This window comes from Saccostrea echinata, unplaced genomic scaffold (assembly GCF_033153115.1).
Source record: "Saccostrea echinata isolate AGI-Se365-2 ecotype Australia unplaced genomic scaffold, CSIRO_AGI_Sech_v1 ptg000023l, whole genome shotgun sequence".
Classification (NCBI taxonomy): domain Eukaryota; kingdom Metazoa; phylum Mollusca; class Bivalvia; order Ostreida; family Ostreidae; genus Saccostrea; species Saccostrea echinata.
This window is the reverse complement of record NW_026889772.1, coordinates 7,531,242-7,554,255: the sequence shown is the minus strand read 5'-3', so window position 1 is coordinate 7,554,255 and position 23,014 is coordinate 7,531,242. Positions and strand designations below refer to the sequence as shown.

The 23,014-nt window shown below is 32.3% G+C and overlaps 2 protein-coding genes across 2 annotated transcripts; one reads left to right on the top strand and one right to left on the bottom strand.

The window, feature by feature from the left end:
- The first annotated feature begins 607 nt into the window (after window positions 1–607).
- On the top strand, window positions 608–7,289 carry LOC133191646 (uncharacterized). The gene is made up of 6 exons (XM_061327390.1): window positions 608–991; window positions 4,768–4,864; window positions 5,902–6,084; window positions 6,348–6,504; window positions 6,596–6,747; window positions 6,997–7,289. The coding sequence occupies exons 1-6, from the start codon at window positions 608–610 to the stop codon at window positions 7,125–7,127; spliced, it is 1,104 nt and encodes a 367-aa protein (XP_061183374.1). The 3' UTR covers window positions 7,128–7,289.
- A 735-nt stretch (window positions 7,290–8,024) lies between these two features.
- On the bottom strand, window positions 8,025–18,723 carry LOC133191645 (cubilin-like). The gene is made up of 16 exons (XM_061327389.1): window positions 18,573–18,723; window positions 18,234–18,403; window positions 16,040–16,196; window positions 15,549–15,721; window positions 15,196–15,355; window positions 14,322–14,494; window positions 14,058–14,214; window positions 13,570–13,739; window positions 13,196–13,328; window positions 12,392–12,555; window positions 12,007–12,136; window positions 11,479–11,669; window positions 11,215–11,392; window positions 10,628–10,696; window positions 9,113–9,206; window positions 8,025–8,938 (listed from the first exon to the last, which is right to left on the bottom strand). Exons 1-16 carry the CDS (start codon window positions 18,721–18,723, stop codon window positions 8,080–8,082), a joined length of 3,129 nt encoding a protein of 1,042 aa, XP_061183373.1. The 3' UTR covers window positions 8,025–8,079.
- Between the last annotated feature and the right edge of the window lie 4,291 nt (window positions 18,724–23,014).

Below are 23,014 nucleotides of genomic sequence, written 5' to 3'. Positions count from 1 at the left end.
TGTGTTAAAAAAAACAAGAGAGAAATATTGTTAAATGTTCCATTTTTTCAAATTTCATTTTGTCAGTCTCTGTAAAAAATAATATAACAAATGTAGCACTTTCATTCGGCCAATTCATAGATATATCGACTTCACAGAAAAGCTTATAGACCTCGCACTTCGTGCTTTTCGAGATTATAATTTATGATTGTCAGAATCGTTTTGTGTTTTCTATTTTGTAAACTACTCTAAACAAAAAAAGTTATATATATTTCGATTTTAAAATCGCTTAAAGATTATGAGTGCGAACTTTTATTAAGCAAATTAAAATGAGGTTGCAATGTTCCTGGTTTAACATTCTAAGGGACTATGGACTAATTAAGATCACAAAATTAAATAGACGCTTATTATTGATTCGTTTAAACATAAAAAAACTAAAGCTACTTTTTTCTCAATTTCATTCTCTGTAAAGAAGACATGGACAGCAGGGGACTTTAAAAGCAGTAATTTATTTACACAATGAAGGCCTCAAAGGTTCGAATTCAACATCAATTATTAAACATTGCACTCTGTTAACCCTACAAACTAAGTATGAAGTTTTCTTGGTGAATTTAATGATTTCTTAAACATGACATCAAATGTTAAATACAAACATTATGTTATTTATCCTCAGAGAAATGCCAGCTTTCTGACAGTGATAATGAAAATTTACAGCCGTCTTGTCAGTGGACTTTTCCTCTCTGCTTTTCTCACATCAGTATGGTCTCTTTCAAATTTTTACGACAAATTCAATCTTGGCAAACGCCTGATTGGTCATACTCTTTTTAACATGACAGTCAGGGGCCCCCAGATGTGCATTGAAGAATGTAAATCCCGGAAACTCTGTATGTCTGTCAATTTTAATAAACGGTTGATGATTTGTGAGTTGCGGACATCCACCGCCAACAAGTTTCCAGGAGAACTGGTGGACGACCCTAATTTCGACTATCTTGACGCCGGAATAGTTAGCTACGTGAGTACCATAATTTTCCAGAGAAAAATATGGTTATTGTTTTTTATTCAAGTATTTGCATGGTTCCATTACTTCAGGTGATAGACAACATCTCTTTTTCCCCCTTCGCATTTATATACTTAAATTAGATAATGGCTATGGCTAATGTTATTTAAAGAAAATATTGATGAAGAGAATGATATTTTTAAAATTGTAAAAAGTAAAATGTAATTTCGAATAAGAATACTAATAGATGTAATTTGTATCAACGTTAAACACAAAAAGTAACACTCTCCTTTGGATTTCAAAATTTATAAATTTGCTTTTCCCCTAAATGACAAAACAAATTTAAGGAGGTCAAAATTTTTCGAAGTTGACTTGTGCCGCAAATTAAGAACACTTTTCTACTAACTAAATGCATGAGATTTACTGCTTGCTTGTAAAGCGATGAATTGTACATTTGAAATTACAAATTATAAAACATATGAGTCGCCCTCAGATTAAATTATATCTTGACACAAAGGCAGAAATCACCGAAAGGTAGTTCTATATGAAAAGAAACATTGTTAAAAAATACAAAACATTTCTGTAAAGTTCATACTTGTATATAAGATGAAAAAGAACAAGCTACAGGATTCCGCTAGTAACCAAACTATTTCGAAAGTTCTAAATAACCTCCTCGAATTAAAATTGATGTGCGTCAGAGATGAAACAGCTTATTTCTGTAGAAAACCAGATTGAAGTCAACGTATTATTTTATTTTTGATACACCCCCAACCCCCCTCATTTTTGTCAGACTTGCTTTTGTATAAATACAGAGTGTGATACATCACTTTCATATTTCGATATTCAACTTGAAGAAGACGTTAATGGTAACCTAACAACAAAACTTTATTATAATAAACGTGATTACTTCAATTTTTCTATCGTCAACTCTCCTTATTTATGTAGCAATGTACCATTATTACCCGCATATGGAGTTATGTCTCAAATTTGATTCTATACGCAACAGCATGTCCTACGTACAAACAATATTTAAAACAAGGTAAGCTATTGACAAAAAAGTTGATGATACAAGAATATCAACAGTTTCGTTTAAAAGTCAACATTTCGCAAATTCTATGCTCGATACAATGACCTTGTCAGCAAATACATTCTATCATTACGCCGAAAGTTGATTGATGTTTTTCAAATAAATTATAAGGTCATTATTTTCACCTAAATTGTCTACGATTTATCTGTTTGTCCGATCATGACAAGGAGCACACGGCGGCTGTGACAGGTCAACAGGGGATGCTTACTCCTCCATGAGCACCTGATCCCACTTCTGATGTTTTCACAGGTCCGTGTTTGCTCTGTTCCAAATTTGTATTTTTTCAATGGACTTTTGAGCTTAATTACAGTTAGTTATCTACATATTTCAGACGATTATTTGTAACATAATACATGAACATATTTGTATATACTGCATTCAAATATCAATTTGTTTATAAGAATAAATGAATGAATATTAAGAAATAAACCTCATCAATTTCTATTTTGTACAAATACTTTATCTAGAGTTCGATGGAGCCCAATTTTGATTACAATGTACATGTAAAACCTTTTTCTTCATTTTAATCAGTACTTTTCTGACCAACTGATTATTCACTACCTGGATTTTCTTTTACATATAAATTATCGTGCGACACAAAAACAGACGCAGAGTCCAACTTCATTTTCAAAATTTAAAATAATGAAACCAACCTTTTCTAATTCAGAAGCCATTTTCACAAAAATTCTTACAATTTTACGGGAGATTTAAACTTAAAAATCGCATTCAAAATGCTTTTTGCAGGAACACATTCTTAACAGATTGAATTTGTTTTCACTTAAGATGATTCTTACTATAGCAATGATACTCAATATGTTTTATAATCCTTAGATGTGTATAAAAAATGGTATTAGATATTAGTTTTCAAAACTGGTAAAAAATACAAAACCAAATCACTGCCCACAAAATTGAGTGCAAACAGTGTGAGGCAAGAATATCAAAAAATCTGCTCTATTGGTGGGTGCTTTAAAAATTTCGATTCAACATATATTTCAATGCTTATCTAATTATTTTTGCATTATAAGGGGTCAGGTAATATTTATGACCAGGGTAGGGCCGTTGCCCCCCCCCCCCCCCCAATGAATAATAATAATAAAAAAACCATCTTCGTCTTATACCTTAAAAAATGAATGTATATGTCTTATCCTTATTTTGTGTGAAAAAAAGTCAAATTGTTATCCATACATGTATAACATAATTAATATTTATCCTTATTTTAGCATCAGTCATCTATAATGGTTGTTAAGATGACTAAGGCTTAAAAATTATAGATCCATTCTTTTGAAAAAAAAAAAAAATAGTACATGTATATTCGTTTCAGAACTAAAATTGTGGGCATTTAAAATGTGATTTTAAATAATATCAACCTCTATATGATGATTGTTTGATTGACTGTATGTTATTTAACATCTCAGATTTTTTCACTCATGTAGAGACGTCACCATATACCGGTGAAGGGGTTCAAATTTCGACCTATACTCGGCACTAAGGGCCTTTGAGCAGTGAGGGGTTTTATTGTGCCAAAGCCTATTGTGACACAGGAACTTGGTTTTTTATGGTCTCATCCGAAAGACACGTGACTTTCACTTCTAGTGCAGGGCGCTTTGCGAAGGATCAGTCACTACCTATGTTTAGTTTAAGGTTTGACGCAGCGAACGGGAATCGAACCCGGGTCTCCCTATCACTGAGCGAAAGCCCTACTACTAAGCTACCGTGACCGATACCTTTAGATGAAAATAGAGGTTGGATCAGGTGACAGGAAGGAGTTAGCATCCTCTGTCGAACGGTCAAACCAACCTTGTCATAATCGGGTAAACGGAAAAATCCGTAGACAATTCAGTCTGAAAAAAATGGTCTAACGATTTATTTAAAATACGTTAGTCAAAATTCAACCTAACGATTGATTGTGTTTGCAAGCAAGGTCATTATACAGACCATGTAATTTGCAAAATGTTGACTTGAAACGAAATAATTGATATTCCTGTATCAACAACTTATTTTATTTTTCATAAGCCTGCCTTGTTTTTAGAAGTTGTTCGTACGTAGAACAGTCTTGTTCTCCATCCTTATTATGCTTGAATACTTGGATAGGATGAGCCATGACACCAGACTAACCTAGAACATTCTCCTGCGTGTTTGTTAAATGGCAGGCATAAATTCCATATGCTGGTGATAATATTAATGTTATATTGCTATATAAATAAGGGAAGTTGGTGATAGAAATATTGAAGTCATTATGAAATGTATGGAGATAACGAACAGTATTCAAGCTCAAAAATCCATTAAACGATACAAATTTTGGAGCAGAGCAAACACGGACCTCTGATTCCATTTATCTTCACCAAGTAAGGAAAAGTTTTTATATAAGAGGTGGTATCAGGTGCCATGTTTATGTTTATCATAAAGTTTAACGTTTGAATAAAGAAAATGAGCTATATTTTAAATTTCCAGGAAGAAAAGAGATACTACAAACCTTGAAAATCTAATCTAATTTTTTAAATGTCTCTTCATTTGTAAATAATATTAATTTCTAGATAATTTGGACAAAAGGAGACTTGAGAATTTTCTTAAGAACTTTTATGAAAATGAAGAATTTTCTTAAGAACTTTTATGAAAAGGAACTTAATTGTAATTTTTCTCTTACATCGAGAATAAACCGCAAGACTTTCTTATATAGAGACCTACAATATTTTTTTATTTACAGAGTACGGGAGACTTATGTTTAAAGGGAAACAACTGTGATCCGGGAAAGCTTTGTATAAGGTTACAGGACGCTAGTCACACGTGTATTTCTGATATAGGTAAGTCAATTCCAAGCAAGGACAACCATAGGGAACGGTAATTTTTTTTTGCTGGATTGATGAAGAATTTCTACGATTTGTGATGCATCAACGAGTTATAAGTCTTATTCAACCAAAAATAAATAAATATGTAAATTTAAAAAAAAATTGACAACTCTGTAATTTCTTTGTTTTATAAAGATACTATTTTTAAAATATATACTGATGTAATAGAAATATGTTTTTGTTCTGAACTACTTTATCTCAGCTACTTTTAGGAGCATGGGGATTTTTTTCTTGTGATTGGTCATCTATAAACTTTGTTTAAAATCAATCAGATTCACACAACTCTGAAGTTGACATTAAGAAGATGCAGAGTTCCTCATAGACAATTATGTTGTCTTTGGAGACCAGGCCAGGCCTAGGTCTTCCGACAATCTGTTGGATCTCTTATGGGTCCTAATTGTGCTCTTCATTAATCGATCGATCTGTTTTGTGTTCTTATTTTTTTTTTTTTAAAAAAAAAACTTCTACATGAAAAGGTGGCGTTCCATTCGACATTTAGAAATATCGATAATGTTTTACCAATTGAAACTTTAATTTTTATTCGTACCTTGATTTGATATATCCCATTGAACTTGAAATTAAGGACATTACAGGGTCTGACACATATGTTTTCATATTTAGATGATTTATTTATTAGAATAATACATTGATTGGAAAACTAACATCTAAACTTGATGATAAACGTGGTGACTTACACTTTTATACGATAATCTTTAACTTTCCTTATTTACGTAGCAATATCTAATATTCAATAACAGAAGTTACCAAATTTATTTCAGTGAACATGATGTTTAAACAACATCTGCTTGTAGACATGCTAAGTGTATATGATACCACAATATATACACAGTTTTACAAGTCTGTGTCCAACCGTTTTGACACTTTCTCTGTTAGATGATCGCTCTCTTTTCCCGGTAGTTATCCTCTGTAGTGACTGTCAATTTGTGTTGCTAATTTACTAGTACAGTTCACATGTTATAATTTTAATATAGCTCACGACAAATGCACCGCTGAGCCCCCATACATACGTGGGACGGCCATTAATGTCACAGACCGAGCAGTAGGGGCAGTCTTAACCTACGAATGTCTACCCGGCTACAACGCGACGGGAGACAACCCAAATACGACGTGTCGTCTGGACGGATCCTGGTCACCTGCCAACCTGACATGTGACAGTATGTTTTTGTCAGTTGTTTATATCTTTAGTACAGTTACTCTCGATATCCAAAACACATTGTCAAGTATTTATGAAAATTAAGACAACATTTATACACATAAATTGGTAAATGTGTAGTTTAGGACGGAATTCGAAGTATCAGGGATAGAAAAAAATATTTGGAATAACTAGTACACGAGAAAGATTTAAAAAGAATCGATGATGAATCTCTTTTTCAGAGATTTAAAACTTAACGAGGTTGTAAATTTGTATCATTTTTAGATGGCATCGAGACCTGTTTCGTGGATCCAAATTGCATTGTTAAACAGGACTTTACCTTTGACGATTCCTTTAATGCTTGCTATGGAGACATGTACATAAAAAATTCGACATACAACCCTGGGAAATACGTGGGCATTATTCTGTGTAGTCCAACAAGGTATTCTGAAGGTAGCAGAGAAATAAAGGAGAAAAATGTAGATACACTTATGCAATATGGCATGATAAAAGAATAGTATAATTTATTTCAGGTATCATCTGTTTTTGAGTGATGATATAGATGGTATGTTTTATAACATCGCTGATGGGTCCGGATCCGGTGATGACCACTGTGAACTGATCGGAGGTACTTCCTCCACTGCTGTAGAATCCCCGGATTATCAAGACAGTCCTGATATACAAGGTGCATAGTAGCAGTACTTCTTATATCGAACGTTTATCTCTGCCAAAACTTTTATTTGGGGCATGGAAACTCATTCAGGCACAGAATCGATTTTCTTTAATTTTAAATGAAAAATAAATAAACCAATAACCTATAAGTTTTATGTTAACAGGCAACTACAGAATAAACATTTAAACCCTCTCAGATAAAAATGCAATATTATGTTTGGTACCTATTGATTAAGAACATGAGTCCTCTATTATTTTTCAGGTTTCTATCGGTCGAGCATGAACCAAGCCTTTTCTTTCGGGGATATTGGTTATCTTGGTCCGTCCTATAACTGGTTTGGCACATGGTTAGAGTGTGGTGTTACCATTCCTGGAGACTTCACTGTATACTGAAGATTAAGTTGTTTTATTAACAGTAAAACGTAACCAAAGATATTGTCAGGGGAAATTCAAGGAACAAAATTGCTTTTACAACCATTTGAAGACCTAATATTAATAGGATTACTAAAATTTAAATGAAATTTTTTCGGATGTGTTTTCCATACAGTAGCAAAACGTGACAGAGAACTCAACAAAACTTTTCTGACAATTTAATGTAATTAACTTATTAGTCTTTAGATTTGGTTAGTTGTAAATTGTTTGTGCATGTAAGTTCATTATATTTTTACACTTCGAATTTCTTATTTAAAATGAAAACTATTTTTAAACTAAATATTTTATTTTTTTAAAATTTGATTTAGCAAGTATACAGTTAAAATAAAATTCTCATTGGTTTGCAATTAAAATGTCTCTAATACTTTTAGATGGAATAATATTTCTCATTTATATATATATATATATATATATATATATATATATATATATATATATATATATATATATATATATATATATATAAACAATGCCATTTTGTAAACAGGCGTATCCCCTCATATTGACATCAGCACTTTTCTACACTCATGGGAAAAAAGGCACTCAAGAATTTAATCTGGCAAAAGACTTAACTTGATATAAAGTTGTCAAAATAGTGCCATCTATCTCTTAAGATGCCAAATTAAATGAAAATTTGACCAGCTTAGGTTTGTAAATCGTTTAGAACTAACAAACAGAATTGTGAAATGGAGGATAAGTTACATGTAGAAAGGTTTACCTCAGCTGAACTGACAGTACACAAAATTTTAAAAACGCTTTCAAACCTCTGAAATCATTGTAGGCAAGGCACCAGCATATTTTCTTTCAGTTTATAAAAAATAAAGTATTTTAATGATTTTTTTTCTCAAATGTATTCTCTCTAGAGGCCTATTTGTTTTATTTTAATGAAATGGAATGAAAAATTGTCGATTAATTACAATACACTACTACCATTACTGTAAACGTCTTCTTGTATGTCATTACTGTAAATTGAAGCAGTGTTCGAATAAAACTCATCCTCCTCAGCAATAAAAGTATTTGTTTCCTTTCTCTTTGCAGATATTTCTTCCCAATTTCCGTATTCGTTACTATTTGTGTCTATATTACCATGTACACTCTTGTTTTCCTCGGAAATCCCTCGAAGATCTTTTTCTGCTCGAATCTTTTTCTTGACACCAGATTTTCTTTTAGATTTATCAGTATCTGAAGTATGTTTGCTTTCAAGATTTTTTACATCATCTTTATCAACATCAAGTTTATCTCCATTTAAACTGTTATCATTCTTAGCATCTTCATGCAGACTCACACAATTTTCAACTTTTAGATTACCATAGTTTTCCACAGTTTCGCTGACAATATCCTTATTTTCATTCATTGTGACCTCAGTGCTTGTCGGAGTAGTTTTCGAAGTGTTGTATACGGTATCCCCTAAAATTTCAAACTTTTTTGGAATTAATCCACATTTGCTGTATCCTTTATCTTCATGACTGACAAAGGAATACACATCTTTTTTCTGTGTAGTGGAGGTATTCGAACCCTCATGTAGATGATTGTAAATTCCATTTTCTTTGGTTTGGTTTCTCTCCCTATTCTCTCCATGTTTGTTACTGTTTTCGTTGTTACGATTAAGGGAGGACTGTCGATTTCCAGGAATGGGCGTAGATAAACCATTAGAATCCTTCTTCTTTATATAACCTTGTTTTCTTTTTTGTGGGCTTAAAGCTACATTCATGTCTGAAGTTGACGCATTCGATTCCTGTGGCAGGACAGGGGCATGTGCACTTTGGCATCCTCTGTAACAGCAAATGAAAACATGGCGACAAAAATATATGTTTTTCCAAGTTTTCCAATTCACAAAAGCAGCATTATTTTACAGGTTGATTATTTGCTTTATCTCATATAAACTGGATGCATTACATTTGTAAAGATAATGAAAAGTTTTTAAAACAATTATTAAAAAATATTACTTCTGGCGAACAAGAAATCCAGCAAGAGCTATGACAACGAAGACTAGAACTCCTATACAGACGCCCATGGCTACGGTGGTAGCGAGGCTGGTTCCTGAAAGTACGTGAGCGTATTGGTAGCAAAGATCTAGTTGTTAGTATTCCAATGTATTACTTTTCAAAGAAACTTCATAATTATAATAAGAATGTTTGAACAAAGATATCATACGAGGGTTGTTCATAAAGTTGGGGAACAATGACGTGTTTTGTCAAAATGAATGATCCTAGATATACTTAATGAATACCAAAATATTTGTTTTTAAAATACAAGTCAAAATAGTTTCGTTGTTTGAACTTAATATTTTCGTAAAAATATCGCAGTCTTGCGACCTTTAAGATCGCAGGTACCTCCAGGGCTTAAAATGCCATAAACTTTGAAATAAAGTGTTCCGATTAAAATTATTTTCTTTATAGAACAAGTCAAATCTTTATAAAATTAAAGGTGTCGCAAATACAGCGGCTATAGTTATTTTCTTATAGCTTTAGTATCGCTTACTATACAGACAGTGAAAATATTAAGTAAAAACTGCCAGAAATATATTTAAAAAATTGACAGAATAAGCGACGTCGGCCATCCGAACAGAACAGCGTCCGGTCATAAAATTATGTTTTAATATGGTTGAAACGACACTAGAAAGAACATTCAAACAAATTAAAATTTATTGACGTTTACGATTTTTAACTGTGTGTACAATTTTGTAGACACTACAAGAAGTGAAAAACCACTGTCATTTGATGAAATAGGATATTCCTATTCGTGAGGTTTTTATAAATCTATTGCAACGTAGGACTTGGCTGCACAGTCTGCATATCCGAAGTGGTTATACTGATGGATCGTGAATTGGATTGAATTTTAAAAATTAAATCAATTACGGTCTATACATAAAAATTACTGCTCACATTTGGCAGTGTGGCATAATATAGAAAATATAGTGTGTATACATGAATATGTGATAAAAATTCAAAATCCATATTTTTGACATTATCATAAAATTAGCTTTACGTCAGACTGCGGCTTGCATATACAAAGTATTTGAACCCATTATGTTGCTAAAATAGTGTGTTTTCATTTTTATACTTTTACTAAATCATGTTTTATATTAAAATATTATCGGAAATATTACCAGTGGGGTCATTATTAAGAAAATCATGGCATTTGTCCACGAACTTTATGGACAAACCTCGTATATTCTTTCCAAGTAAAGAGGTTTTGCGAGGGTGGACAAGTTTTCGGTACATTAATGATGCATTAACTTGTAAATTCAATGTAACACAAAAACACTCTAGTAAAGAAAATCAATCAAAGTTTATTTGTATGAAATAGTCTAAGTTATCGCAATTTACGCTTGTGTTTACGAATATAAAAATTTTAAAGTGCACGGTTTCCAAGACTGTTGACATGAAAGTTAATTGCAGAAAGTACCGGTAATATGTATCCTCTTATTTCAATATTGATTTAAGTAAGCAAATTCTTACTATATGACAAAAGACCCTTTTTGATGTCATGGTATTCTGAATGGTCAGTTTGTCCGAGAGTTGACATTCCTAAGCAAATAAAAAATGTATAAGAAATATCAAAGATGTTGGATTATTAAAAATATAAAGCAATTCTGAAATTTGTGTTAAACTTAATCAAAATTATTTGTAAAATATTAAAAAAAAGTTTTCGATGAAATGTATGGAGATAATGAACAGTATTCAAGCTCAAAAGTCCATTAAACAATACAAATTTTGGAGCAGAGCAAACACGGACCTCTAAAACATCAGAGGTGGAATCAGGTGCAATGGAGGAGTGAGCATCCCCTGCCGACCGGTCACACCCGCCATGTGCTCCTTGTCATAATCGGGTAATAACAGAAAAATTCGTCGACAATTCAGTGTTTAAATAATGGCCTTACAATTAGTATGAAAAACGTCAGTCAGCATTTGACTTAATGATAGATTGTATTTGCTGACAAGGTCATTGTATCGACCATTGAACTTACGAAATGACGACTATTAATGTCGATTATGATCATGATAAATGACGATTAAATTAGATTTTTTTTCATTCACTATTATACCTTGTTCAAAAAATTCATATGAAACATTGAATCCTTTAAATTGACTCCCCTGATTTCCCCGTGAGACGAAACGCAAAGTGATCGAGTGTCCGGAGCTCAGGTATTGAATCAGCTCATCTTTGTCTTGCTTTCCGCAATGAATGTCATCATGAGAGCCGACATAGCCAGAATCATGGATCTACAACACGTTCAACTTAAATTTGCAGAAGAAGAGGAAATTGTATTTTAAGATAGTTAACTTAAGTTAATGTTAATTTGAAGTACCTCCACTCGGTCACCGCCACATTTCTTGTCGTTTGTCGATTTACCGACATCAAAGTCTTTAAATGTAAGGTTGATATGTTGTCCGATAGGGGCAGTGATTATGTAGAAACACGTTTGATTTATGAAATATTTATCTGGATAACCTGGAGATGTAAACGTTCCATTTTCTCCGGTAAATGTCTGGTTGCATGCTTCAAAATAACATTTTAAAAGATTGAATACTTAGAAGTAAATTTTCTTGTCATTAAGCATGATAATATTAATCATAATACAAATTTAAAAAAAAAAAGTTACACAGTTGATTTTAATTCATTGCGGACCAAAAGTGGTCAGATTGTGACTTTGTGGAACTGTATTTTCGTTCAAAATGTTTTTAAATAACTTTTTATTAGTTTTTTTTATATTGATAATATTAAATACTTAATGATTTAAACATGACTGGAATTCTTTTTTAATTACAAAGATTTAATAAAATTAACATGAATATTGGGTTTACGGCCTAGAGTCCTCTCAAAATTCTGCTCTCACCTTCCCAGTGTACTTGAAGACGGCACTGTTGTCTTGTGTTGTTTTGGGGGAGGTACGACATATTTACAGGACTAGGGAAGTGGAATATAGTTGTATTTAAATCAGTAAGATTGTATCTGTAGTCATCTATCTGAAAATTCAAAACTTATGATAAAATATGAATAGCAACCTTTTATTGGAAAAAAAATAAATAAAATATAACCAAAGAAATCGTGTAAAATGAATCATGGGATTTTGAGAAGAAATATTTCTTATATTTATAGTTTTTGCATGGAGGAAGTATATCGCACAACTATGGAATGTTATTATACCTAGTGTAGGTACTTATAATTTGAATTTTACATATAAAACAAAGGATAAATCTGACTATTTTCTAATTCATTACCATAAACCCTTCTAGACAGTCATTATTTGTGATTATAAGGTACAGAATATAGCTGTCGGTATCAGAGGCATCCAGTATCAGGGGGCAACTGGTATTCAAATATTCGTACAATACTAAATCGACAAAGGTCAAACCACGTCTTGCCTTTTCCACGGTACCACAAGCTGTAAATTAAAATAAATACTGTAGTTATTTCTTTCTAAGTAATAAATTAACGCCGGAATTACTATTAAGTAAAAAAAAAAGAAGAATTTAAAAAATAATAAAACATAATGATTAAAAAATAAATATATGGTATATATCACCCACTTATGACAAAGTTTGGCATCCATTACATAGAGATGAATTTGCATTTATTTATTATAATAATCAAAATAATATGAATCTATAGATTTTATTAACCATCTAGATTGACAACTATCATATTTCTGCGTCCACAAATACTGTAAATAACATTTTATTAACGAGAACTTTATTTTAGCGTACTTATGCGAAACCGTCTGTTCGCAAAAAAATTATTCTCGCGTATATTTGTATAATCATAGGTTATAATAATAATAAAATTCGTGAAAATGTGGTCTCGCTTATTGCTATTTATTAACTATCTCGCGAAATAAGGTGTCGCAAGAATTTGGTGATCTAAAATAATACAAAATACTGTCAGTAACAAAGAGTAATTTCATCATTAACCGCTGAAATGTTTCTAGTAGTGGTAACTACAATGCTTAATTATATGTTGGTAGATTTATCAAGATTTTATGTATAATAAGTGGCTATGGCATCCTCAGAAGAAGTTAAACTTACCAATCCATGTTAGAGAAGGAGAATCGGACATCAATACAGACAATGGTATTTCTATTTCAACATTTCCAAACGTCTTCAGGAAATTTGATGTGTGGTTGCACAGTTGTATGGTTTTATTTTCAGTGATACTCAGCTGAAACAAACACACATACCATGAGATATAATTCACGAGAGTTTTTTTTTCATCATATGATTATCGAAATTCAGCAAATCTAGATATAGATTATATAACGAATGATCTTTTTTCAAATAACAAAATGTACCATTGTTACGTTTAACGTTATTACTCAGTATTCGACAAATAATGAAGAAGGTAAAGATAACGAACACTGATCGATTTAAAAAAAATCTATACATAAATGATTTAAACTTACCTTTACAGATTTGTTGCAATAATCAGAAAAATTGTTGTTGGAACGGATAGTGATATTCCTTGGAGTAAGGTGGCCGATTCTCCACAGACACTTTTCTGAGATACTTTTGTCACCACTGAGTTTAAATCCCTTGATTTCTCCCGAATACCCATCAAAATATCCTCCACATTCTTTAGATTGGTTTAATACGAATAAAAAAATCATGTTAAGTTAAACTTTTGTACAAAGAAATTAAACTCAGGAAAGATTTTAAAGGATAGCTTTTTATGCATAAGTAATAATTCATTTGACACTTTTGCTTGTTGTACATAAATAATATTCAAATTCATATACACATTAGTTACTTCTATGAAATATTATGCAAATAAGAATATTGTGACTTTATAATTAACCTTTTCAACTTCAAGTATAATATTGACTACAATGTGTGAAAAAAATCCCACATAAATTAGAATTCAAAGGAACATGATATGAATGGGGTTTCATACCTGTAAATTCAATATGAAATCTAGCATTGGAATCATCCTGGTTTCCGTTGGTGTGAAACATGATGAAAGCCCTGTTGCCAGACAACAATTTATGGTGGTGGTATTTGTCACCGCAGTAACGCTGCGTAGTACTGGTTGTACTACTGACATCCGTAATCTTCAATTGATAATAATTTGATAATATATTAGTATAGGTTCTAATATAATTTTCTATTGCCTCCCGTATTGGGAAAATTAATACTTAAAACAATTTAAATCACTCACCTGCAAGTAGTCTGTACAAATTCCATTGTTTCTTTCAGGCAATGATACATTGTTCAAGACGAGCATTATACGACTGTTTTTCTGCGTATTAATAGAGTACCGACAGGAAGAAGCCAGTGTGTTGGTAGGATTAAGTATTTGTCCCTTGTGGTAGAAAACACTCTGACCACAACCTGTCGATACAATGAATAGTTATAACTATAGCTGTCTACATTATTTACTAGTATCTGATCATAAGAGTAAATGTAAATGTGAAATAACAAATAGCGATTAATCACTTAAATCCAGTAAACAAAGCGAATCGTGAACAGGGTAAAACACCAAAAACGCCTGGAAACACCAGGTAGGGGATCAGAGGCCTAGGAGGCATCCCCTTTTGACAGGTCACTACCGCCGTGAGTCCTATGTATTGACCAGGTATACGGAATACTCTAAATTCAAATTAAGTACAAAAGCAATGACCTAACAAATGGTAACAAACATGTCAGAGAAAATACGAACCAACGGTAGGTTGTATTTACAAAGTCATTAAAACGACCGTAAATTTTGCGAAAGGCTGACGGGGATTGTTGAAATCCTTGTAACATCAACTTATTTGTCAGTAGCTTGCCTCGATTTAAAAATTAATCATACACAAAGCATGCTAATATGGTTAAACATATGGGTATTAATTTTGTTGTTTCCTTATGTCAATGAGAAGTTCATTACTGTTTTTAAACAATCAGTCATAATAAACTTAATCTTATCTTTCTACATTTAAGAATAATATTTTTTGATGTAAGAATTGAACATTTAAAAATAGATATACAAACGTTTGATGCTCTTATTAATATAGTAAATACATGTATGATAATTTTGTCAGCTGAGATATTACCTTCTCTTGGTAAAGCTTTTCCAGAGAAATTAATCTTTAAAGCTGATCCTGTGGAAAAAAGCCTGAGCATTATCCTATTGGTTGATATGTGTGTGATGTCACCCCTAGAATTATTGCAGTACTGCTTTAAAAGTTGACCTTCTCCTTCTACGTCATATAACTGAAAGTTAAATATAAAATAACAATATTCATGTTATTACTTTAACAAAAATATTTCATACCGTTTAACAAAATAAAACAATAAGCTCCATAAGACTATCTTTGTATATTAAAGAACAAAGAATTTTTAGATAAACTCATTGAGAAAGTTGAAAAAAAAATTGAACATATTTTTATTCACTTTCAAATCAAACCTGTAGAAAGTCTTTTTCACAGTTTGTTGTGGTTAGGGAAAAGTCTGTAAGAAGAAAATCAAATTTTTCAGCCGGTTTCCTTTCCAGTAGAAATAAACAATCCACATTAACAGGTGCGCCACTCTCATTGGAGGCTGAAAAGTTCACGGTATTATTGAATATCCCACCGCAGTCTACAGGAAAGAAAGAAAAACACAAAAGGATTACTATATTTCTGAAATTCTTTTCACAAAATAAAACTTTATGGATATTTTAAATTCTATATTTGGGTCACAATTATTATTATCATGCTTAAATCAATGAAAGCCTCTGAGAACTTTTGACGTAAACTGTATATCTATATGGTTCTCTTCGAGAGGTTGGCTTGTTAACGGTACTTGTAACTTTGTACCCATCATAATCATTATTTTAAAGAATGAAGACATTTAATTTCATGGGGACGAAAATTAATTAATCTCAGTCTTTAAACTCATTCAGATTTCTATACTTACATGACCAAGACACGTTTAGAATCATCGGAGAGTTGTAAAATCCACCAGAAATAGATTGGTATTCTAATTCGATGTAGGATGTGTTCATAATTCTGAATGTTGTGACATTACTGTATGTACCAACTATGTTTTTAATCTCTGATCTTCTGTCTCTCACCTTGAAATAAACACTAGAAATAATAAGACTGTTCATATAGATAATAGTTTATAATTATTTTTATGACCCCGTATCGAAGATTCGGGTGTATATAGTTTTTGCCCTGTCCGTCCGTCTGTCTGTCTGTCTGTTTGTCCGCAAAAACTTTAACATTGCCCATAACTTTTGATTGGTTGGAGCTATGGCTTTCATATTTCACATATGTATTCCTCGTGACAAGACCTTTCTTTGGGTACCACCATATTTGACCTTTTGACCTTGGAGTCTGACCCATTTTTTCAAAATTTTTCCCAACTTTAACTTGGCCATAACTTTTGAACAATTGGTGCTAGGGCTTTCATACTTCACATGTGCATTCCTTGTGACAAGACCTTTCTTTGGGTACCACCATATTTGACCTTTTGACCTTGACATTGGAGTTTGACCTACTTTTGAAAAACTTTAATATTGGCCATAACTTTTGAACAGTTAGTGCTAAGGCTTTCATACTTAGCATATGTAATTCTTGTGACAAGACCTTCCTTTGGATACCAACAACTTTGATCCTTTGACCTTGACCTTGGAGTTTTCTTACTCTTCATATATAATCCTTGTGACAAGACCATCCTTTGGATTCCAACAACTTGGACCCTTTGACCTTGGAGTTTGACCTACTTTTGAAAAACTTTAACCTTGACCATAACTTTTGAATCGCTGATGCTAGAGCTTTCATACTTCACATATGTAATCCTTGTGATAAGACCTTTCTTTGGATACCAACAACTTTGACCCTTTGACCTTGAACTTGGAGTTTGACTTACTTTTGGAAAACTTTAACCTTGGGCATCACTTTTAAACCGTTGATGCTAGGACTTTTATACTTCACATATATAATCCTTGTGACAAGACCTTCCTTTGGATCCAACAACTTTGACCCTTTGACCTTGACCTTTGACCTACTTTTCGAAAACTTTAACCTTTTGAAAAGTTGTTGCTAGGGCTTTCATATTTAATATGTTTTTTCCTTTTGACAAGACCTTCCTTTGGATACCAACAATTGTAATCCATTGACCTTGACCTTGGAGTTTGACCTACTTTTGAAATACTTTAACCTTGATCATAACTTTTGAACGATTGGCGCTTCAGCTTTCATATTTCACTTATATATTTCTTGTGAGAAGGCCTTTCATTAGGCACCATTAATTTTTACCATTTGACCTTGATGTTTGAATTACTTTTGAAAAACTTTAACCTTTTCCATATCTATTCAATAGTTGCTGCTAGGGCTTTCATATTTACAGGTATATTCCTCGAGACAAGACCTTACTTTGGGTACCAACATATTTGATTTGCATTTGAGAAAGTTTAACCTTTGCTAAAAGTTGCCATATGGGGCATTGTGTTTCACAAACACATCTTGTTTGTATGGCTTTTCAAAGTCCATTCTTTAGTTAAAAATAAATTGTTCTCCATGTTTACAAAAATGTTATAGTTTCAATTTCACCATAGAAATTCTACGATTTAAAGCCTGAAAGAAAATGTCGTAATAAAACAGTGTGTTAAACATTCGAAACAACTTTCAAAGGAGACAAGTATGTGCATTTGGAAATATGCAGCTTGAGTATAATTGATTGATTTGTCATAATTCAAATTAAAGTGCAGTTAAAACACCATATTTATAGTATATCTTAAAATATCAGAAACTGTCTACAAACACTTGTTTCTATGTTTGATTTCAGAAGAAGGAAAGTTTCGAGATCTCACATATTATCAGGAAAGACTCCTTTTTATGGAGATACTTTAAGTCTTTTTTGAGATGGAATGGTCGGCAGGGGATGCTCATTCCTCCATGGCACCTGATGCCACCTCTAAATTTTTAAGTCAGTGATTGCTCTGCTCCAAATTTGTATCGTTTCATTGGACTTTCGAGATTGAATACTGTTCGTTATCTTCATATTTCATTCTTTTAAAAGTCGGTATAGATGTAAAACACAAGCAGTTTAGCAAGTTGGCTATTTTTTTATACAAGGTATATTTCTAGGATCATAATTCACTTACAATAAGCGTCTCGTTTTCCCTCAGAATAACCCTCTTTATTTTGAGATCAATAGAATAATACTTTGGTAATTCAATGGTGTATTTGCAGACAACGGATGTAACATGGAGCTGTTCTTTTGGAAACTGGAGGAATATGTTGCCAACGAGATCGGTGAAACTTCTATTACATTCTACAAAGAAACCAAAATATAATAAATAGATTATATCCAACTGTATATTGTATGTGTATTTCATGCAAGTGAAAAATATTGGAGGTTTAGGAATTAAAGATCCTTGGCTAACCACAGTTATAAGTAAGCCCTAGTGAACGCATAATAAAGATACATTTCAGTTTTTTACCGTATCTTGAAATATGGAACAAATCTAACGGTGATGAGATGTTTAATCTTATATAGACTGTTGTTTCTGTTAGAATGGTTATGTTGTTACATGTAGTGGAACAACTTGTTGAATTCCAGAAAGATTCTCCAAAGTCTTCATACTTTGACATCTTCAATGAAAGAAAAGAAAATAAAAAGCAGTAACCCAAGAAATTATTGACCCATTGAAAGGAAAATAAATGTTGTCCCAATGATAATCATAAATTGGGTGCGATCCTAGTGCAAAAACTGGGCAAAAAATAAATAAAATTTTCATTTCATATCTTAAATATATCAATCAAATCATTCAATCATTAAGAAATGAGACGGGATGTTTTGGTCATTTATTTTGTATGAAATGTTATCCGATTTTTCTTGAAGTTCTTTTGGTTGAATAGCAGGGTTAGTGTATAGAAATCTTCATTTAAAAGAACTTCATCTCGGTATATAGCTATGTCTAACAAAATTCAGTTAGGAGTTTCTTATAGCTATGTCTAACCAAATTCAGTTAGGAGTTTCTTATAGCTATGTCTAACCAAATTCAGTTAGGAGTTTCTTATAGCTATGTCTAACAAAATTCAGTTAGGAGTTTCTTATAGTTATGTCTAAACAAATTCAGTTAGGAGTTTCTTATAGTTATGTCTAAACAAATTCAGTTAGGAGTTTCTTATAGCTATGTCTAACCAAATTCAGTTAGGAGTTTCTTATAGCTATGTCTAACCAAATTCAGTTAGGAGTTTCTTATAGCTATGTCTAACAAAATTCAGTTAGGAGTTTCTTATAGCTATGTCTAACCAAATTCAGTTAGGAGTTTCTTATAGTTATGTCTAAACAAATTCAGTTAGGAGTTTCTTATAGCTATGTCTAACCAAATTCAGTTAGGAGTTTCTTATAGCTATGTCTAACCAAATTCAGTTAGGAGTTTCTTATAGCTATGTCTAACCAAATTCAGTTAGGAGTTTCTTATAGTTATGTCTAAACAAATTCAGTTAGGAGTTTCTTATAGTTATGTCTAAACAAATTCAGTTAGGAATTTCTTATAGCTATGTCTAACAAAATTCAGTTAGGAGTTTCTTATAGTTATGTCTAAACAAATTCAGTTAGGAGTTTCTTATAGTTATGTCTAAACAAATTCAGTTAGGAGTTTCTTATAGCTATGTCTAACAAAATTCAGTTAGGAGTTTCTTATAGCTATGTCTAACAAAATTCAGTTAGGGGTTTCTTCTTCGGAGTAAGACTCTCACATACATTTAATAGTCCTGACACTGTATCAGCAAATCATAACTTACAATGCCATCATGAGAGCATGCTCCTTTGAAAATGGTAATCAAAAGGGTTCCTTCTGTTGGTTTTATTCCCCAGGCACAATGGGTAGTGTTTTGTTCAATAACAGCAACTGTCGAACTATTTCCAAAGTCAACTTGCGAGCAATTCAAATATCCTGGAAAAAAATTGGTAATCTGATACTAAAACCAACAACTGAACACACACACACACACACACACACACACACACACACACACAAATCTCAATTTTTTGAGGTTATAATCCATTTAGAATAGAGGTTTTATGTATATCTTGAAGCCTGGTTCCCATTTATTTTTGTTTTTTTTTTTGTTCTTAAACACTGAGTTTGTTCAATTTATATGAGGCCTGGATCTTCTTTGTTAATTCCCTATTATTCAAGTCAAATTATATTGTTCAGCTACAACGATTTTACTCACAGCTTCCTGATAAATAATCGATCTTGCTGATATTTGCAAGCACCCACATTACTGAATTAAAAAGCCTAGGGGTGGGGTCCAGAAATATCTTCTGTACTCAAGAACGTCTTGCAAACAGACTGTTTGTATCATTATAAGGAACAACTGGCCCCATACCAAATGTATGCCTCGTGGTTCCAGGGCTTGCGCCCCAGGTTTGGGGATAGTTGGTTATTTAAAATTCATTACATTTTTGGAAATCTTTTTTACTTTTGGACAAGCTGTACGATTTAATAGTGAAATCCGTCCAAAAAAGCGGCTAAGCTGATCTTGTATTAGAAATACTTTTGCTCTTTGAATATTCTTTACTCCAGTATATCTTTCAAACTAAATTGAATTCATCATGAAATGCTATATTAGCCCTTTGACAAATTTGTGAATTTCCTGTCCCTTGAGTTGGGTCCCAGAGTGTGGCTAAATGGCTGAACTACTGAAATCACCCTAGAGAAATCCATTTACATTTGAGCATTTAACAGACAGGATTTCTGCGTTGTGTTGGGGATATGTTAAAGATTATGCAATTATATAATATATGAAACCTCTAAGAAGAATTTTTAAAATCATTTTCCCATCAACAGTCATCATGCGGTCCTATCCTGAAGTAGGAATGATATGTTTTTCAAAAGGAAAAACATGTTTATCAAATCATTGAACTATCGAGTAACAATGACAAAATTATCGAATAACATTTTTTGCGTAAGAATTACAATTTATCGATTAGGAATCACATTTTTTGAATAGGAATTGTATGTTTTAGAATTAAAAAAAAACAAGATTTTTGAATAGGAATAACAAAAATGTATAATAATGCAACGTTTTATACGCCATATCTTACTGTGTTATAGAAAGCATGTGTATTATTCTGTCAGACACATCACTGCAACATTTCATCCATGAACTTAAAAAGAGCATTGTCAGAGTACTATGGAGTAGCTACAGGAATGTCATTTACATCAACAGATTTAATTTTCGTATTCAAGAAACACTAAACAAGAAGCCATGATTTAGATTGTGAATATTTACAAATTTTAAAATTATGAGTTCTTTATACTTCAAGCATGAATGTCACCAATGGAGAAATAAGGAAGTATGCTCTCAAAATAAGGTCTCCTTCTTGAACAGAAATAAACTGTATTAAAATGCTTTAAACTATTTAACATTAATGCAGTTTTATGCAATACAACTTTATTTCAATATGTAATGGTGTTTAGAAACAAGGAAGAGGTTCGGGTTCAATTTATAATTTAGTTCCGGTAGTTTGAATACAAAGTGTAATCTTATCTGCAAATCAGAAGTACACAATATTCCTCAAAATAGCAATACATTTTAAAGCTTTTAACTGTTTAAAAAACACTACGCTGAAGCAGTGAAACGCCCTGATATCGTCAATCGATAATATGATATGCATCCCTAAACAAGAGATGCTATCTGTCCCCTATACATGCAACATAAATTATGTTACGTAACTTGCGAGAAAAGTATGTCATTATGCCTACGTGCAAAATAATCAGGTTGACATACAGGATACCGATCTTTTTAAAGAATCTGATTTTAATATTGGTAAATTTACTTACTTACGCTGGCCAGTATATGACATCATACGCCCAAGATGCAACATTATACATTCATTAACTGGGTTCAAGGGCAACATGCGTTTTACATAGGCACTCCCCATCTTAATTGTTAAAAAATATATATCTACCTTGTTATGTTTACTTTATAGTATAGTATAGATATATATATTTTTTTAACAATTAAGATGACTGTTTACCTGAAGTACGGCCTCATGCAAACAGTTTGGTTCGAGGGGTCGAAAACACCCCCGAGAACACAGTCAATAAATGTTTTGTTATACATGTACCTTTTACTTTTAATTTTGCCATATCTTGCTCTTGCTTCCATGTTTGCTATAATTGATAAAATATAGCTGATCCCGCATACAGTGTGATGTAAAAAACGTCATAGCGGTTCAATATCTCATCGACAGGTCAAATATCTCACTCAGCTGTCCAAAATCGATACTTTTTTTAGGACCGCTCAGAAATTCATTGGAAATGTTAGACTATTTTTAGTATAAATTTATATGATTGCGCCCATGAGAAAAGGGTGCTTATGGCATTTTTACTAAAACAGAGAAATAACGTCATAAAGATGTGACGTTGCAGAGTGACGGTGAACGTCAACGCAGATTTTTTTTTTACCACATGTTTACGTTTTGAAACTAACTTTTGCCGTAAATGTGAATATTGATAATAAAAATTGAATCATCGGTGCATGTTGCATAAACATTTGTTGTAAATTGTTTTATGCGATGTATTCTGAAAGGAAAAAGAAACGCAGGGTAAACTTTCTAGGTGAAACAAGGTTACATATTTCAGACGTATTTTCCAGTTTTCCTTTCTAACATTTAAAATCATCTTTAATAAAAATGTAACCAAAATCTCATTTGATTTTCCCCAATAATTCATGAGTTATTGAAACTCATATGACGATACCCCCCAAAAGTGAAAAATGAAAATTCTCATTATCTCACATGTCTCCCTCGCGCATCTGTCACAACCTTGATTCTCCTATGCATGGAGTTCATCAGTGTGTTTATCCTTCTAATAGGGATATTATTCAACCCTTCCGAGAAGGCAGCCCTTAATTGATTGAGACC

Bases quoted from the DNA above. Each gene is read 5' to 3' on its own strand.
- LOC133191646 (XM_061327390.1), top strand. From the start codon at position 608: ATGACATCAAATGTTAAATACAAACATTATGTTATTTATCCTCAGAGA. The intron at 4,865-5,901 runs GTAAGTCAATTC...ATTTTAATATAG, and splicing joins CACGTGTATTTCTGATATAG to CTCACGACAAATGCACCGCT. The intron at 6,505-6,595 runs GTATTCTGAAGG...AATTTATTTCAG, and splicing joins ATTCTGTGTAGTCCAACAAG to GTATCATCTGTTTTTGAGTG.
- LOC133191645 (XM_061327389.1), bottom strand. From the start codon at position 18,723: ATGTCAAAGTATGAAGACTTTGGAGAATCTTTCTGGAATTCAACAAGT. The intron at 18,404-18,572 runs GTAAAAAACTGA...GTTTCTTTGTAG, and splicing joins GTTCCATATTTCAAGATACG to AATGTAATAGAAGTTTCACC. The intron at 8,939-9,112 runs GTAATATTTTTT...TTGCTGTTACAG, and splicing joins GGATTTCTTGTTCGCCAGAA to AGGATGCCAAAGTGCACATG.